General features: G+C 43.5%; 1 protein-coding gene across 2 annotated transcripts in view; it reads right to left on the reverse strand.

Moving 5' to 3' along the window:
• The window catches only part of LOC126480954 (endoplasmic reticulum mannosyl-oligosaccharide 1,2-alpha-mannosidase), a 113,162-nt gene that overhangs the window by 89,260 nt on the left and 4,485 nt on the right, over window positions 1-19,417 (reverse strand). For both annotated transcript variants that reach the window (XM_050104381.1, XM_050104382.1), the window contains exons 2-3: window positions 17,937-18,113; window positions 9,990-10,146 (exon numbers count right to left, since the gene is read on the reverse strand). In XM_050104381.1, coding sequence (XP_049960338.1) covers window positions 9,990-10,146; window positions 17,937-18,113 — 334 coding nt within the window. The remainder of the gene's footprint in view (window positions 1-9,989; window positions 10,147-17,936; window positions 18,114-19,417) is intronic.

Genomic DNA, 19,417 nt, shown 5'->3' on the forward strand with positions numbered 1-19,417 from the left:
CATGGGTTTTTTTTCTACTCCGGGCCTAAAAACTGTAACATGCATTTTTATTTTATTTTGACTGGTTATATGAAAATACATCAATTGTTAAGGTGGATCTCTACACATTGGCTTGCTTTTATATCTTTGTATGGCTTGACAGCATGTCATTAGGAAAGTAGTCCAAGAATTTGCTTAAAGGGTTATTTCTTTTGAATATCAGTAGCAATGGTACACTTTTAGTACTTTTGTTTTCTGTTGTACTGCTCAGTTTTAAAGTTACATACACCACTTTTTACAACTTTTTCGCTTTCCTCTCGTATCACATCATTGATTTTCATATACAAACACAAGATTTGGGCAAAACTTATTCTGACATGCTCATCAAAACATGATGAGGTGCTAAAGTTAAGAGCATATTATCACTATTATCACTAGGACTCTTTAGTTTTAAAATTCCTGCATGTTTGGCATATGTCAGCGGAGCGGAGGGAACTACAAGTAAACTTATAGATGCCAGTTTTGTTAAAATTGTCTATGGAGACGTTAGTATGGAGATTTTTCTGTACTGTGTTGTTTGTGCAGCACATTTGTAGTCCTGTGTGGCACACACTAACATAAAGCAACAAAAATGTTCACAGTGTGGGGAACATACTGAAGAGCTGGAATTCCACACAGTATAAGGACAAAATGTATTTCCAGTAATCATTTTACATTTTCATCAAAACTACTTTTTGTTGTTTATGTGAATGTTGAAGCACAACCTAAAGGTCATTGGTACTAGTAACAGTGAATTACACAAATTGGTTCATGGACTGTCTGCAGTCGATAAGTTCCATCTTCAACACTCCTCCAAATTTGATAACATGGTTACTCTGGGGGGGTGGGGGGGGGGGGGGTGGAGGAGGATCAGGGATCAGGGAAGGTAGTATTATCAAAAACATGACTTTGGGTCGTTCGTGTAAAGATTTTTGAACTCTGTATAAAGGAAACCTTCACAAACTTTCACTTTGTTTACTAGCTTCACTAGAAATTTGGTAATACATTGTTCTTTTACAGAAAGAAAGAGTATTTTCATTATACATCATCTCTGCATATGCCAAAAATCCTCCTCCCCTTTTTCCTCCCCCAGCCATTCTGTCTCTTGATTATTTAGTTCACTTTGGTTAGCTCTTTGGATTGTGTGCCTTGGTAACAGATGTGGATTCAGATCCCATTCAAGTTTACAGCACATATACATGGATAATCTGCAAGTAACACTTATGTGCCTGGCAGAGGGTTCATCGAAGCACCTTCACAATAATTCTCTATTAGTCCTCTCTCTAATTGCATGTGAAGAAAACCAACACCTATAACTTTCCACGTGAGCTCTCATTTCCCTTATTGTACTATGATCATCATTTCTCCCTATGTAGATCAATGTCAACAAAATATTTTCACTTTCGGAGGAGAAAGTTGGTGACTGAAATTTTGCGAGAAGATTCCGCCACAATGAAAAATTCCTTCCTTTTAATGGTGTCCATCCCAAATCCTGTATCATATCCATGACACTCCCCGCGCCCCCCCCCCCCCCTACTTCACGATAATACAAAACAATTCTCGATGTACTCTGTTAATTCTATCTGGTAAGGATCCCAGACCGTGCAGCAATACTACAAAAGAGGACAAACAAGTGCACTATAGGCAGTCTCGTTAGTACATCTCTAGCATCTGTGTTCTTTCAAATTTAAATTGTTCATAACTGTAATTTCTACATATTTAGTTGAATTACGACCTTTAGATTAGACTGATTTATCATGTAACTGAAGTTTAATGGCTTCCTTTTAGCACTCATATGAATGACCTCACACTTTTCATTATTTAGGGTCAACTGCCAATTTCGCATCATTCAGACTTCTTTTCTAAATTGTTTTGATCCTCTGATGAGTTTAGTAGATGATAAACAACAGTATCATCTGCAAACAACCTAAGACGGCTGCTCAGATTGTCTCCTAAATCGTTTATATAGATAAAGAACAGCAGAGAGCCTATAACACTTTGGGGAACACCAGTAATCACTTCTGTTTTACTTGATGACTTTCGATCAAGTAGTACAAAATGTGTCCCCTCTGACAGGAAATCACAAATCCAGTAACATAACTGAGATGATATTGCATAAGCACGCAATTGGAGATCTAAAAATACGGAATCAATTTGAACACTCTTGTCAACAGCACTCAACACTTCGATGTGTAAAGAGCTAGTTGTGTTTCACAAGAACAATGTTTTATATATCTCTGTTGACTGTGTGTCAATAGACCACTCTCTGAAAGGTAATTCATAATTTTCAAACACAATATATGTTTCTAAAATCCTGCTGCATATCGACATTAATGATATGGGCCTGTAATTTAGTGGATTAGTCCTACTACCTTTCTTGAATATTGATGTGACCTGTGCAGATTTCCAGTTTTTGGGTACGGATCTTTCGTAGTGTGAGCTGTTATATATGATTGTCAAGTATGGAGCTATTGGATCAGCATACTCTGAGAGGAATCTAATTGGCATACGGTCTGGATCAGAAGACTTGCTTTTATTAAGTGATTTAAGTTGCTTCACTACTCTGAGGATATCTACTTTTAAGTTACTCATGTTGGCAACTGTTCTTGATTTGAATTCTGGAATATTTACTTTGTCTTCTTTGGTGAAAGTTTCGGAAGGCAGTTTTTTTTTTTTTTTTTTTTTTTTTTTTTTTTTTGTGGTTTTAGGGCGCACAACTTCAATGGTCATTAGCGCCCTGACTACTCTAAGAATGCACCGCGAGGCACAAGTTGACCACAACAACTAAAAGGGAAAACACGATAAAAGACAGACTGACAGGCATAGGATTAAAAAACAGCATCATCAAATGTCCTTAGCGAGGTGTGTCAAATTGATAAAACGAAGAACACGAGCAGCTGCTCGTGGGTCATCCGCTAAAATGGCATCGAAAGTATTTGGCAGGTTAAGATCGAGGCGCAGTGTGTTAAGATCTGGACAGGACATTAAAATGTGTCTAACCGTCAGCAAGTGCCCACATGGGCAGAACGGCGCCGGCGCAGCCGTCAGCAGATGGCGATGGCTGAACCGGCAGTGTCCAATTCTTAACCGGGCTAAAACGACCTCCTCCCGCCGAGAAGGGCGTGAGGAGGACGTCCAAGCCACGGGAAGAGGTTTTAAGGCCCGAAGCTTGTTGTCCGTAAGTGCAGCCCAATCGGCATGCCACAGAGATAAGATGCGCCGACAAATCACCCTGCTAAAATCGGACGAAGGGACGCAACAAGAAGCTGTTCGAGGCTGGAGGACCGCAGCCTTGGCCGCGGCATCTGCAGCTTCGTTCCCAGGGATACCGACATGGCCCGGAACCCACATAAAGCTAACTGGAGAACCAACGTCCACCAGCTGCTGAAGAGAGCGTTGGATCCGGTGTACGAAAGGGTGAACCGGGTACGGATCACTGAGGCTCTGGATGGCGCTCAGGGAATCTGAGCAGATGACATAAGCAGAATGTCGGTGGCGGCAGATGTAAAGAACAGCCTGGTAGAGGGCAAAGAGCTCAGCTGTGAAGACCGAACAATGGCCATGGAGCCGGTATTTGAAACTTTGTGCCTCGACAATAAAGGAACACCCGACCCCGTCATTGGTCTTAGAGCCATCTGTATAAATGAAAGTCATGTCAATGAACTTCGAACGAAGTTCCAAAAAACGGGAGTGGTAGACCGAACCGGGGGTGACCTCTTTTGGGAGCGAGCTGAGGTCAAGGTGAACGCGGACCTGAGCCTGGAGCCAAGGTGGCGTGCGGCTCTCGCCCACTCGAAAGGTTGCAGGGAGGGAAAAAGTAAGGTGTTGAAGGAGGCGACGAAAGCGAACGCCAGGGGGTAGCAGGGCAGAGACATACAAGCCGTATTGACGGTCAAGAGAGTCGTCAAAAAAGGAACGATAAGACGGATGGTCGGGCATTGACAGTAGCCGACAGGCATACCGACAAAGCAGTATATCGCGTTGGTAGGTGAGTGGCAATTCGCCAGCGTCAGCATGAAGACTCTCTACGGGACTGGTATAAAATGCTCCGATCGCAAGTCGTAAACCCCGATGTTGTATGGAGTTGAGGCGGCGTAAGATGGATGGCCGTGCAGAGGAGTATACGAAGCTCCCATAATCCAGCTTGGAGCGGACGATCGACCGATATAGACGAAGTAGGACGGTTCGATCGGCTCCCCACGACAGACCACTGAGAACACGGAGGACATTTAAAGAACGGGTACAACGGGCGGCCAAATATGACACATGTGGAGACCAGCTAAGTTTCCTGTCAAATGTAAGACCTAAAAATTTTGTCGTCTCCACGAATGGGAGAGCAACGGGACCGAGTCGTAAGGACGGTGGGAGAAACTCTTTGTAGCGCCAGAAGTTAATACAGACCGTCTTCTCGGCAGAAAAACGGAAGCCATTGGCGACACTCCAGGAGTAAAGACGGTCAAGAGAACGCTGAAGACAGCGCTCCAGGACACGTGTACACTGCGCGCTGCAATAGATGGTAAAATCGTCCACGAAAAGGGAGCCTGATACATCAGCTGGGAGGCAATCCATTATTGGATTGATCGCGATGGCGAAGAGAGCGACGCTCAAAACTGAGCCCTGTGGCACCCCATTCTCCTGGCGAAAGGTGTCGGACAGGACAGAACCCACACGTACCCTGAACTGTCGATCCATTAAAAAGGAACGAATAAAAAGAGGGAGGCGACCGCGAAGGCCCCATGTATGCATGGTGCGGAGGATGCCCGCCTTCCAACAGGTGTCGTAAGCCTTCTCCAAATCAAAGAACACAGCCGCGGTCGGGCGCTTCCGCAAGAAGTTATTCATAATGAAGGTCGACAAGGTAACCAGATGGTCAACAGCAGAGCGGCGCCTACGAAATCCACATTGTACATTGGTAAGTAGGCGTCGAGACTCGAGCAGCCAAACCAATCGAGAGTTAACCATTCGCTCCATCACTTTACAGACACAGCTGGTAAGCGAGATAGGTCGATAACTGGAAGGCAAGTGCTTGTCCTTCCCCGGCTTAGGAATCGGGACAACAATAGACTCGCGCCAGCATGCGGGAACATGTCCCTCAATCCAGATGCGATTGTAAGTACGAAGAAGAAAACCTTTACCCGCAGGAGAAAGGTTCTTCAGCATCTGAATATGAATAGAATCTGGCCCTGGAGCAGAGGACCGTGATCGGCCAAGTGCGTTTTCGAGTTCCCGCATGGTGAATGGGGCATTATAACTTTCACAATTCGAGGAGCGGAAGTTAGGTGGCCTAGCCTCCTCTGCCTGTTTGCGGGGGAGGAAGGCAGGGTGGTAATGAGCGGAGCTCGAAACCTCTGCGAAAAAGCGGCCGAAGGCATTGGAGACAGCCTCAGGGGCCACAAGGACGTCATTCGCGACCTTCAAGCCAGAAACTGGTGAGTGGACCTTAGTGCCAGATAGCCGGCGCAGGCTACCCCAGACAACAGAAGAAGGAGTAAAACTGTTGAAGGTGCTTGTGAAAGCAGCCCAGCTGGCTTTCTTGCTTTCTTTGATAATACGACGACACTGAGCACGTAATCGTTTATAATTGATACAATTCGCCACTGTAGGGTGGCGTTTAAAAGTGCGTAAAGCACGTCGACGAGCACGTAAAGCGTCTCTACATGCTGCGGTCCACCAGGGGACCGGTACGCGACGTGGAGAAGAAGGAGGGTGAGGGATGGAATATTCAGCAGCAGCGAGAATGACTTCCGTGAGGTGTGCGACCTGACGATCGCAGCTTGTAAAGGTTTGATCCTGAAAGGTCGCCCTGGAAGAGAAGAGCCCCCAGTCTGCCTTGGAGATGGTCCAATTAGAGAAGCACGGAGAGGGGGTATGCTGCAGGAGATGGATAACACACGGGAAGTGGTCGCTCGAATATGTATCAGAAAGTGCATACCACTCAAACCGGCGTGCAAGTTGGGGAGTACATATAGAGAGGTCTAAATGGGAATAGGTGTGAGATGTGTCCGAAAGAAAAGTAGGGGCACCAGTATTGTGGCAGACAAGATCGAGCTGGTTGAAAAGGTCTGCTAACAAGGAGCCCCTCGGGCAGGATGCTGGAGAGCCCCAAAGGGGATGGTGGGCATTGAAGTCTCCAGTTAACAAAAATGGTGCAGGTAGCTGAGCAATAAGTTGCATCACGTCTGCCCTGGTAACGGCAGATGACGATGGAGTGTAAACGGTACAAAAGGAAAACGTAAAAGTGGGGAGAGTAATGCGGATGGCAACTGCCTGCAGGCCGGTGTGCAACGTGATGGGATCGTAGTAAATATCATCCCGGACCAGCAACATAACCCCTCCATGAGCTGGGATACCTACCACAGGGGGTAGGTCAAAACGCACAGAGGTGTAGTGTGCCAAGGCAATTTGATCGCATGGGCGTAGCTTCGTTTCCTGGAGGGCTACGACAAGCGGACGGTGCAAGCGGAGCAGCAACTTCAAGTCCTCTCGGTTGGAGCGAATGCTGCGAATATTCCAGTGAATAAGTGCCATCATAAGAAAGGAAAGATGAGAGAAGTGGTCACCTCGAAGGCCGCTTAGGGCCTGGCTTCGAGCGAGCACTGCCGCCGCTATCAGTAGGCGGACAGTCATCGTCCATTGGGTCTATAGGGTCATCGGCCATCTCGGGAGGATGGCCGGGAGGGGGAGCTTCCTCCGCCAGTGAACGGCCAGATGTACGGCGACCAGCGGTGCGGCCAGGCGAAACGGATGACGGCCTGGGGCGGCAGCCGCTGGGTGGCGCAAGAGAAGAAATGCGCCGTGGCGGGGAAGGAGAACTGTGCTTCCTATGCGCCTTTTTGGAAGGACGTGTAGTGGAAGTACCGGCCGAAGGCTGGGAGGTCGAGGTACGGAGGAAGTCTGCACGGGATGGTTCCTTCTTGAAGGCCCGTGCATCTGACTTCGGTGTCTTCGTCTTAGCAGAAGCTGAGGAAGGTGCTCGTGTCTGTGGGGTGATGGGAGGAAGAGGAGACGTCGACCGCGCGATCTTAGCACTGGCCGAACGGACGACCGTGGTGCTGAAGGTCAGATCGCATGTCTGGGTTGCTACCTCCCGGGTAGTCCGAGGAGAGGCGAGGACAGTACTGTATTTCCCCGCTGGGAGCAGCGTGGGCTTCCTACTAGCCAATAGATTGCGAGCAGCCGAGGTGGACACTTTCTCTTTGACCCGAATTTCCTGGATACAGCGTTCTTCCTTATAGACAGGACAGTCGCGGGAGGATGCGGCATGGTCACCCTGACAGTTCACACAACGAGGAGACGGAGGTGGACAGTCACCCTCATGGGCATCCCTGCCACAGGTGACACATTTAGCCGCATTGGAACACGACTGTCGAGCGTGATTGAAACGCTGAAACTGGTAGCAGCGCGTTGGTGTCGGGATATAGGGGCGAACAGAAATAACCTCGTAGCCCGCCTTGATGCGCGATGGCAGCTTAACACTATCGAAGGTCAAGAAAATTGTCCGGGTCGGTACAAGGTCATTGTTGACCTTTTTCATGACCCTATGGACAGCCGTCACGCCCTGCTCAGCGAGGAATGATTGAAGCTCCTCGTCAGTCAATCCGTCGAGGGAGCCAGTATAGACCACACCACGAGACGAATTCAAAGTTCGGTGGGCCTCCACCCGGACAGGGAACGTGTACAGGAGGGTGGCCCGAAGCAGTTTTTGTGCCTGAAAGGCATTCTCAGTTTCTAGTAATAAGGTGCCGTTACGCAACCTGGTACAGGATTTGACAGATCCGGCTATGGCATCTACGCCCTTCTGAATAACGAAAGGGTTGACAGAGGAAAAATCCTTTCCGTCCTCAGTTCGAGAAACTACGAGGAACTGTGGGGCAGGCGGTAGTACTTTTGTCACTGTTGGCTGGTCACGTTTCCGTTTTTGGGTCGAAGTCGAAAGAGATGGAGTAGAATCCATTGCGGAGGAATCCCCCATGATTGCCAGCGTCTCCGATGGCGCGCTCCTTCCTTGTGGGGACCCTCTCAGAGGGCACTCCCGCCTTAGGTGAATGTTTACACCTCAGGTCACACCTCCCGAGAAACAGACGGAGGGACCAATCGGCATGGTCAGAAGGTATCAGCTCAGGCAATCACCCCTCCCCGGGCCTGGCCTTTACCAGGGGGTACGCGCGTGCCTTACATGTCTACCCAGGGCGGGGACTTACGCGTTACCCCGTCACCGGCTACGCGTGCGAACGCGTGGGTCGGCCTTCAGGCACGCACAGGGAGGAAGGAAGAAGAGGAAAAAGAAGAGAGAGAGGGAGAAAGAGGACAGACTGTCTCAAATGCCGAGGCGGAGACCAGAGAAGGCAAGGAGAAGAAGGCAATGAGAAAGCAAGGGGAAGAAGGCAATGAGAAGGCAAGGAGAAGAAGGCAATGAGAAGGCAATGAGAAAAAGGCAATGAGAAGGCAAGGAGAAAAAGGCAATGAGAAGGCAAGGAGAAAAAGGCAATGAGAAGGCAAGGAGAAGGCAAGGGAAAGAGTAAGGAAGACAGTGAGGTGGAGAAGAGCAAAGAAAGGAACCAACAAAAGGAAGGAAGAAATGAGAAGTGAAAAAACCAAAAGGACCACGATGATAGGTCGTGGAACCGTCCGTCTCCGGACGCAGGCGCGAACTACCCCCGTGAGGGGGATGGACTCCTTTTAGTCGCCTCTTACGACAGGCAGGAATACCGCGGGCCTATTCTAATCCCCGGACCCGCAGGGGGGCGGAAGGCTGTGTTTAGTAACTCTACTTTGGCAGTACTGCTGTCGATAGTATTTCCATTACTACCATGCAGAGAAGGCATTGACTGTTTCTTGCCGGTAGCATACTTCAAATGACTAGAATCTTTTTGGATTTTCTGCCAGGTTTCAAAAAAAATTTCATTGTGGAAGCTATTATAAGCATCTTGCATTGAAGTCCGCACTAAATTTCGAGCTTCTGTAAAAGATCGCCAAACCTGAATATTTAGTGTCCATTTAAATTTGACATGTTTTCTCGTTGTTTCTGCAACAGTGTTATGACCCATTTTAGTATGAGCTCCATCATTTGTTAATTTATTTGGTGTAAATCTCTCAACTACTGCCAATCCTATTTATTTGAATTCAAGCCACATCTGGCCTACACTTACATTGTTAATTTGGAAGAAGTGGACATTGTCTCTTAGAAAGGCGTCCAGTGAATCTTTATCTGAATTTTTGAATACATATATTTTTCATTAATTTCTGGAGAATTTGAAGGTTACAATATTCAATCTTGCCAAGACAACCCTGTGTTCACTAATCCCTACATTCATTTTGATGCTTGTTATTAGCTCAGGATTATTTGTTGCTAAGAGGTCAAGTGTGTTTTCACAACCATTTACTATTTGTGTGAGCTCATGAACTAACTGCTTGAAATAATTTTCATAGAATACATTTAGCACAATTTCAGATGATGATTTATGCATACCTCTAGATTTAAACATGTATTCTCACCAACATGTCGAAGTTAAACTAAAGTTACCACCAACTATAATTGTATGAGTCTGATCGTGTTTGAAATTATACTCAAGTTTTCTTCGAACCTTTCTTCAATTGTAGCATCTGAGTTGGGGAGTCGGTAAAAGGATTTTATTCCACTGTCAAGGATGACCTCTGCCAATACTAACTGACAGGAACTATCTGCTTCAATTTTGCTACAAGATAAACTACTTCTAACAGCAACAAATATGCCACCACCAACTGTGTTTAGCTTGTCCTTTTGGAACACTGTTAGGTTCTTCACAAAAACTTCGTCTGAACTTATCTCCAGTTTTAGCCAGCTTTCAGTGCCTATAACAATTTGACCATCTGTGCTTTCTATTAACACTTGGAGTTCTCGTACTTCCCCAGCACAGCTAAGGCAATGTACAACTATTATGCATCTACATTCTTCCTATATTCGACTTGCACCCTAAATAATTAATACTGACCTGGGAAAACAACACTTTCCAATGGTGGTGAATTAATCTGGTTAAAAGCCGTTTCATCCTTCAAAATATTTTTATATTCTTCTGGTGACACCAACTGCCCAGCAACAGGTTTTTTATCAGATGATGGAGCTTCAGCCACTCTGGCATGTGTTGACTGCTGTAACGACAACAAAAAACATCAAACATAACAAGCAATTTTAAATAGTTTTTTTAAAAAAGAAGAAAATTAAATGCAAATAACTGTCATGTGTAGTCATTGGCAAGAAGTAGGGTAAGCTAACAGTAGGAAATAGATTTACAGAGGTCTTAGCCCAAACAAAAATACCAGTTAAAGATAAGTAAACAATACACAAAAGAAATTCAATGCTTAGGTTTTCTTCGAATTTTGATTAGTCTGCCACATTTGTTAGCCTTTATGTACCTAGTCAATGGTGCTCCTGTTGCTATGCTTGTTATAATGCCTATTATTCTCCCTATTTACTGTTTGAGATCGTATTGCAAGCTTTCTTTTACTGTTCAACAAGAAATGTTCATTTGGTTCAATTCATTTCTTGCATTTCATTTGGACAAACATGCTCAACTTGAACAAATTCTTATATCCAACATTGTAATCAATCTATATTTCATTACAATATTGATGTGGATTATAATTCTTGAAATGCCAATATGACACTCACAACAGATTTTAAAGCAACAACTATGTTAGAGCCACTGTTTCAAGAAGTTGTAAATTGAAATGAATCCAACCATTCACTGGATCATCACTGTAGTTCACAACTTAACTGTTATAATGTATACACAAAATATATAATGTGTACACAAAATACAATGTTTGTCAGTATTTACTATAATTTTTTACTGTTTTTGATTATGGACTACATAGCAGTCCTTTCTAGTGTCTTCTTGTACCTAGCCCAGAACTTGGTCCTTATTTTTCTCACTAGGTTTCCTCATGTTCTAGTAACTTCGGGTGTGTGAGATATTTGAATGCCTTTATTTTGTATGTATCATCATCATCATCAAATTTGTTGTTACTGAGATTGGTGTACGTTCATTTCCGACCTGTCCTCCTTTATGTCTTTCATCCAGTTAATTTGGGTTTTGCTGCCTTCCATGTAGTCCATAATTATTTCAGCCACTCTCTTTGGTGCCATTTTTTGACACATTCGCAGATGTCTTTCTTCTTAAAGGATGTAGTTTCTTTTTTAGTTTTTTTCATACAATTCATTACTTGAAATATCCTGACAGATTAAAACTGCTCTGCATAGTTTGTGTGCCAAGACCAGTACAGTGAAAGATAAGGTTGCAAGTTCATATCCCAATTAAAGATACCATTTTAATCTCCCAGGAAATTTCAAAACAGCACACATTCCATTACAGAGTGAGAGATTCATTCAAGAGTTCCTTATCCGGTCATAATTTGTACTCTTCACTGTCTTTCTTAGATCCAAGTATCGGCAAAATATTTGCTGTTCAGCGATGTATAATCAATACACACTTTCAGAATTTATTACAGAATTATGGGGCCTGAGTTTATTGTCAATTGAGATTTTTTACTATATAGGTATTTTGGTGTAAGTGGCATGCTATTTCTATCCCCTCCCCCGGTGTCGTGTCTGTTTTGTTTTGTCAATTATTTCCATCTTTTAATCCCATTCCTTCAGTTCCTTATCTCCATTTTTCCAAATGGGTATCAGCCCTAGCAATGAAATGCAGCCGGTGGGCACCAACATCCCTGCATACCAGGTGCAGCACTGGGCTGTCTGGAAACTATGAAGTGGACTAGGCCAAGCACCACAATAATGCAACACAGAGGGAAAACTGAGCCGTTGTTAGAAACCATGAGGTGAACTAGGCCAAGCACCGCAATAACACAAAACAGAGGGAAAACTGAGCCGTTGAGGGATGAGCCAACCTATTTCCATGCCACCAGGATACAGATTTGTTGCTCTGAATATGGATGGAAACAGCATGTTGGCAGAACATGTGGACTGTGAACAATTATAAATAACCATTAATTTTAGCATGGCGATGAGCAATCCAACAGCGCTGTGAAGATGGGAGATCCATGCTGGATGATATGGAACAGCACACAGCCACTGCAAGTTCTGGGCTTCCACTGCTGCACTTTCTGCTAGTGCTGCGTCCTCCCCTTTTGTACTTGATACTTTTCCACCAGTGGACTCCCAGCCCAGTCTAGCAGTGGCCCAACACCTGCCCTGGGGGACATCAGAGTGAAACCTGTGAAGTTTGTACAGATCAGGGCAAGAGAAATCTTGCTAATATCGGAGGGCAGGGATAAGTATTGGCATCCACATCTGCCACTACATCTACTCTGATACTCCACAGTTCACCTTACGGTGTGTGGCGAAGAGTACCCTGTACCACCGCTAGTCATTTCCTCTCCTGTTCCACTTGCAAATAGAATGAGGAGGAAATGACAGTCTATATGCCTCTATATGAGCCCTGATTTCTTGTATCTTATCTTCATGGTCCATACGCATAATGTATGTTGGAGGCAACAGAATCATTCTGCAGTCGGCTTCAAATACCAGTTTCCTAAACTTTCTCAATGGCATTCCCCCCTTAAAAATGTTGCCTTCCCATTTGAGTTCCCAAAGCATGTCCGTAACACTTACATGTTGTTCGAACCTACCAGAAACAAATGTAGCAGCCTACCTCGGAATTGCTTCAATGTCTTCCTTTAATCTGACCTGGTACAGATCCTCAACATTCGAGCAGTACTCCAGAATAGGTCACTCTAGTGTCCTATATGTGGTCTCCTATACAGATGATCCACACTTTCTCCTAATAAATTGAAGTCGGCCATTTGTCTTTCCTACCACAATATTCACATGCTCATTCTGCTTCACAATGCTTTGCAATGTTACACACGAATATTTAAACGGCTTGACTGTGTCAAGCAGGACACTACCAATCCAGTATCTGATCATTATGGGTTCATTTTACCTACTCATCCACATTAACTTACATTTTTCTACATTTAGAGCTAGCTGCCATTCATCACACCAACTAGAAATTTTGTTTAAGTCATCTTGCACCCTCCTGCAGTCACTCAACTTTGACACCTTACCGTACATCACAATATCATCAGCAAACAAGTGCAGGTCACTGCCCACCCTGTCTGACAAATCATTTACGTACACAGAGAATAATAGTGAACCTATCATACTTCCCTGGGGCACTCCTGATGAAAGCCTTGTCTCTGATGAACACTTGCTGTTGAGGACAACATAACTTAAGAAGTCTTTGAGCCATTCACATATCACTGAACCCATTCCATCTGCTCACAATGGGGCACTGTTTCCAATACTTTCCAGAAATCTAGAAATATGGACTCTACCTGTGGCCCTTCATCTATAGTTCACAGAGCAAGCCGAGTTTTGCACGAGTGACGCTTTCTAAAATCATGCCAATTTGCGGACATAAGCTTCTTGGTCTCAAGAAAATTTATAACATTCGAACTAAGAACATGTTCAAGGCTTCTGCAACAAACTGATGTTAGAGCTATTGGCCCATAATTTTGCAGGTCTGTCCTTTTGCCCCTCTTATACACAGGAGTCACCTGTGCTTTGTTCCAGTTGCTTGCATCTTTGTGCTGGGCGAGAGATTAATGATAAATGGCAGCTGAGTACGGGATCAATGCTGTAGAGTTCTCTTTGAAAAACCTAACTGGGATTCAATCCAGACTTGGTGACTTATTTGTTTTCGACTCCTTCATTTGTTGCTCTATGCCAGGGATGCCTATAACTATGTCACCCATGCGGGAGTCTGTTTGAAAGTCAAACAACTAAATTTTGTACAAGTCTTTTGTGTGAACAATTTCTCGAATGTGAAATTTAAAAATTTTTGTTTTCGCTTTGCTATCTTCAACTACCACACCAGACTGGTCAACAAGAGACTGGATGGAAGCCTCAGACCCACTTACCTATTTTACATAGGGCCAGAATTTTCTCGGATTCTCAGCCAGATCTTTTGCAAGGGTACGACGGTGGTGATAGTTGTATGCTTCATACATAGACCTTTTCACAGACGCGCAAATGCCTACTAATCTTTGCTACTTGTCATTTGCGCATTCTCTTTTGAATCTAGAGTGCAACAGCCTCTGCTTCTTCAGCAGTTTCCGAATCTCTCTATTAAATGCTGATAGATCTTTTCCACCCTTAATCCACTTACTAGGCACATAATTCTCCTGACCACAATTTACATCTTTGCCCATAATTCCTCTACATCCATCTTACTGGAACTAAGTGATGTCAATTCACTGTCTAATTGAGATGCTAACAAGTGCTTATCTGCTCTTTCTAGCAGAACACTTTCCTAACCTTCTTAGCTGATTTATTAACTTTCTTAATGGTAGCTGCCATAAAGACATAATATCACTAATCCCTGTTTCTATACCAACATTGTCAATAAGGTCTAGCCTATTTGTAGCAACAAGATCTAAGATATTTCCAATGAGTGTGGGCTGCCTCACTGGCTGCTCATGACAGTTTTCAAAAAACTGTCTTCAAAAGTACTTTGTATGACCATCTATCCGTACCCCCTGAAATGAATCCATAGACATCCCAGTCAACACTTGGCATGTTAAAGTCGGTTCCAACTAGTAACCCACGATCTGGGTACGTACTTGCGACTGATGATAGACATTCTTTGAGTGACTCTAGACCCGTCACAGCAGAATTGGGTGGCTGGTAAAAGCATCCATTAATTAACTTGGTTTCACCTAGACCTGTTATTAGTGACCAGATAGCTTCACTGTCACACTCAACTTGCACCTCAACAGAAACAATATTTCTGTCAACTGCAATAAACACTCCCTCTCCTACAGCCCCTAATCTGTCTTTCCAATACATATTTCCATGACTCGCTACATATCTCACAGCTTTTCATTTCTGGTTCGAGGCAGCTATTGGTATCAAGAATAATTTGAGTGTTAGAACTTTCCTGGAGGACAATAAATTCAGGAACTTTGTTACAGTGGTCGTGGCAGTGCAGGAACTTCAACACTGTCAGAGCTAAAACATTACAATCTGCCTGACCTGAGTGATCCGGACTGGCATAGGCACATGTGAAATTCCATTGTACTTAGGCAAAATGCGTGGTCAGGTTTGCTGCATGACATTCTGGAGCCTCAACACTACTTCCAAGAGGGGTTAACCTATATCTATTCCATGTATGACATCACTGTGGGGTAATGAACTGCTATGAGCATGATAGGTTCACAGTGATGAAGAGACTGGAACTGCACAGTAGCGGGTTATTAATTAACAGAACAGCTAGTGACATTATGGGACTGATATTCTACCTATCAGCTTCTATTACAGGACTCACTAGACTGAACATAACACAGCCTAAGCTGGGCTGGCCACTGAAACTCTTGGGAGTGTTCTCATTAACACCTTGAAACCCAACCTAATACTCCACCTGAGCCAGCTCATAGAAGCCTGAATAGGGCATATCCTGGGCAGACCTGATGCTACAGCATATTGGGCAGTACTGGAAGAAACACTGTGTTGTGGTGAACTTTAATGACACAATATGTGGCACCATAGCAGCTCTGACTCTTATTTTGTGCAGCCTGCATCCACACGAGGTGGAGAACCACCCCACCTAGAGCACCTCCTCCCAGGTATTCAGTTCCCAGTGGACTGAATCACCAACCATGTACAAGTGACAAGAAAGGGAAACAGAGGGAGTGGATATTGTTGTGTTTGTGAATATTATAATATGAATAGTGTTAAGAAATGTATTCCCTAGTATTTAAGATGTCGCAAAGCACTACTGCTCTGGGCTCAGAGGCTGTGATTATGCAACATGAGGAGTGATGTCATGATGACACAATTAAGATTGAGACAATAGTATTGCAAGTTATTTAGTAAAAATTGCATAAGAAACTGCATGCCTGAGACAGCAAATGTAAAACATGTAAACTAATAGTTGTACAGAAAGACATCATAATTGTGGAGCCAAAGTGCTAAACCTACAGAATAAATTCACAGTCTCTGAACTTGGTAGCTCAAGCCACCTAGCAACTAAGAGAAAAGCGTGTAACAAATTATATACTGTATCCATGTATTCCGAATCGTGTTGCACAGCAGTCCAGGTTAGAGACCTGAGGGTCAGGTCTTCAGACAGCGGAGGTAATGTAATGCTGCCATTATTTTTTAGCCATTACCACAGAAACTAATAGTTTAGCCAGTGGGCACTACAATGCCGGCATGCCAGTTGCAGCATCAGGGCTGTTTAGACAGCATGAGGCAAACTAGGTCAAGCACCACTATCATGCAACACAGCTGGAAAGCACAGCTCTTGTCGCGTGAGCTAAACGGTTTTCACACCATCGGGCCACAGATTCGTTGTTCTGGACGTAACTGGAAACAGTACGTCAGCTTAACATGTGGGCTGTGAATGAGTATAAATAACCATTAATTTTAGCATAGGTAGGGAACCGTCTAGTAGCACCAACAGGGATGCAGTGTCAATCTGGAGAACAGGGCGATACAGGACAGCACACGGTTGCTACTAGTTTGGGCATCCACTGCCGCACCTTCTGCAAATGTCAAGTCCTCCCTCCCATACTTGGTACTTCTCCACTAGTGGGCTGCCTCCTGGCCCACTCCAACAGCGGCCAGAATCTTATCCTGGAGGATAGTAGAATGAGACCCGGTCAGTACAGCCACCCATCCCTCCATGCTGGGTGGGTGCCTAGGCATCATGTGCCATCACTTGCTGGGCCAAGTTCCACCAACAGGAGTTGGCATGTATGCTTCTGGAGACAGTATTCTCGGCCACCAATGTCACAGTAAGGTAGCTGTCAGCTTGCTGCTGTCATTTGCTGTCCTCACCTTGTGCTGCATGGGGGCGTGGCTGTCGCTTCCACTAAGACACTACCAGGGTAGTGCTAATGAAATGTTTTAACTTTTGATGTTCTCTTAGCCACCAAAGGCCTGCAGCCATGGCCTCGCTATACCGCCATGGCCCAATTCCGTGCATGAGTAGTTTTACACCCGGACCACTTCAGGAAATACTGACTCACTGACTTTTGGAAGTGCAACTCAAAGGGATTTAAAATTTGAACTGATGAAACTGAAGTTTGCAGTGCCTGCAAAAGGATACCTAATGGATGTCCTTTCAATAGTTCCCATGTTTTGATCTAGTGTTAGGAACAGTTTACTGAATTTAGTGGCCAATAGTTTGTCTTGCAGCTACTGCCATCATGGAGTTGAATATCAGTTGATTTACTTAATTTCTCTGTTTCATCCTTAAAAATCTCTAAAAAGTCTCTTTAAGAACATTAATTCTTTGGCAACAGTTAGTATATGAAAATTGTTGACTCCATTTCAGACTTTTTGTCCCTCTTTACAAGTTACAAGGCTTCTCCCCTACCAAACCAAAGACTTCTACATCTGTTCAATCCTGCACTGCCCAATTGATTTCCCTAAAATGAAACATGTTATATTATTTTCAGTTTCAATGTGGGACTGAACAAAAAAAGAAAGATCATTAGCCTGAACAAAATCTCAGATTGGAGAGTGGGAAGGGGTGTATAAGGACTTCAGTTAGTTCTGTCCTTTTCAAGGAACCCATTAAATAATTTGCTTTAAGTGACTTAAAAAAGAAGTGGAAAAGGTAAATCTGTGTAACCAGACAAATGATCTGAGCCCTGCTCCAGCCAAATACAAGTCTGCTGTCTTAACCACTGCACCATATTGCTCAGTATGGGCATTATATAATCTCTATAGTATAATCTCTTCTAACTGCATTTAACAGAAATAAAATTATGATACTACGTGAAAAAATATTTTCCTGGTCCATATTTTTGCTATAAAACAAAAATGTTCTAGCAAGGATATACTTGTGTAATACAAATTAAATCAAAAGTTTTATAATCTCTACATTTGGAATCACAACTTTGGTACTTACTACAGATGTTACGATATGGTGTGATGATGAGAGTGGTACTTCTTTTTTGTTTCCTGCTCTCACAGGTAGTTTGTCTTCTTTATATGAGTCAAGCATTATGTAAATTATTGCTAATACTGCAGCAAATACTAGAACATAAAGAAGGCTTCTCTGGAATCTTGACAGCTGGTTCCATACCTGTAAAAATTACAAGGGCACAATGATAGATTTCTTCAACTTAAGATTACTTCATCTAATTAGTACACTTGATTTTCCTCTTTCTTCTTCCTCTGTGTATGGGAAGTATGCAGGTGACAGTGAGATTACTGAAAATGGAGTAATAATTCATTGTGACATATGTGGATAGTTCACTGTAACATAGGTGGTAGTAAGAATATGGCATGCCCGAATCTTGAAATTTTCTTGGCCTATTGATACTATGATTTGGAAATACAGCTAGTTTTCATTTACTTTCCACCACAATATTCAACTGGCAATTGTTAGTCACAATCAGGTGAGCCATCAAAATTTGACATATACCTTCCACGCAACATTATTTTTTGTATTCAAAGAGTGGCACATGGTATATATTTCACTCATGCCATTACCTTTGTAACAAGAGTATTAGCACTTCTCTCCAGCACAGACTGTAAAGATGCGAAACTCAGCTTCCTGGTAAGTTACAATATATCTTTGTAGCAAAGATCAACTACAACCCCAAAACAATGAATAAAAGGAAAAACTGTAAAAACTGTATTGAAGAAACTATTCCAGTATTCCATTAGATTAGTTTAAGAAAACCACAGAGAAATAGATCAATATAGGTAGACTGAGATTTTAGCTTTGCCATTGTTGCCAAAGGCAAATTCCTTAGTACTGTGCATCAACTGAGGAATTAGTGTTTTAATGTTCTTAGTTAACATCATGGTCAACATGTTACATATACCTATACATATGCTCTAAGCTTCTCGAAATTAAAATGAGTTCCCCTCTTATGACTCATAAGAAAGCACTACACCTGAAACCTCAGTATCGAAGTTTTGACAATTTTTAAAAATGGCATTACATCACAAATGTTTCAGAGCACCCATTGTCTTGCTTCCTCTTACACAACTGAAGTGTTGCACACCGTGACAATCAGGTCAGTATTTTTTTCACTTGTAATGGTTTTACTTTCTCACATGTGTTACCACATACTTATGAAGTGCGTATCAATACTTGCATTGTACACTGAAGATCAAATGCAAGATTTTTCCATGAAAGACGTAATCTGATGCTCAAATCGTTCATGATTTCTGTAATAAGCAAAATTCTAGGATAATTTCTTCAATCAGCCTTGGACAATTTGTTTCTTCATGCCAGGCAACCAAATTAGTGCACCATGATAAAAACCACATCATGTCCTACGGGAATTTAGAGGAATATACATAACTTTTAGCAATGGTAAGGTTTAGAAATGTGATCACTAGTGTTCCGATAGATATTTTTAATAGGCCTGTCAT

The sequence above is a fragment of the Schistocerca serialis genome, chromosome 5 (assembly GCF_023864345.2).
Source record: "Schistocerca serialis cubense isolate TAMUIC-IGC-003099 chromosome 5, iqSchSeri2.2, whole genome shotgun sequence".
Classification (NCBI taxonomy): Eukaryota; Metazoa; Arthropoda; class Insecta; order Orthoptera; family Acrididae; genus Schistocerca; species Schistocerca serialis.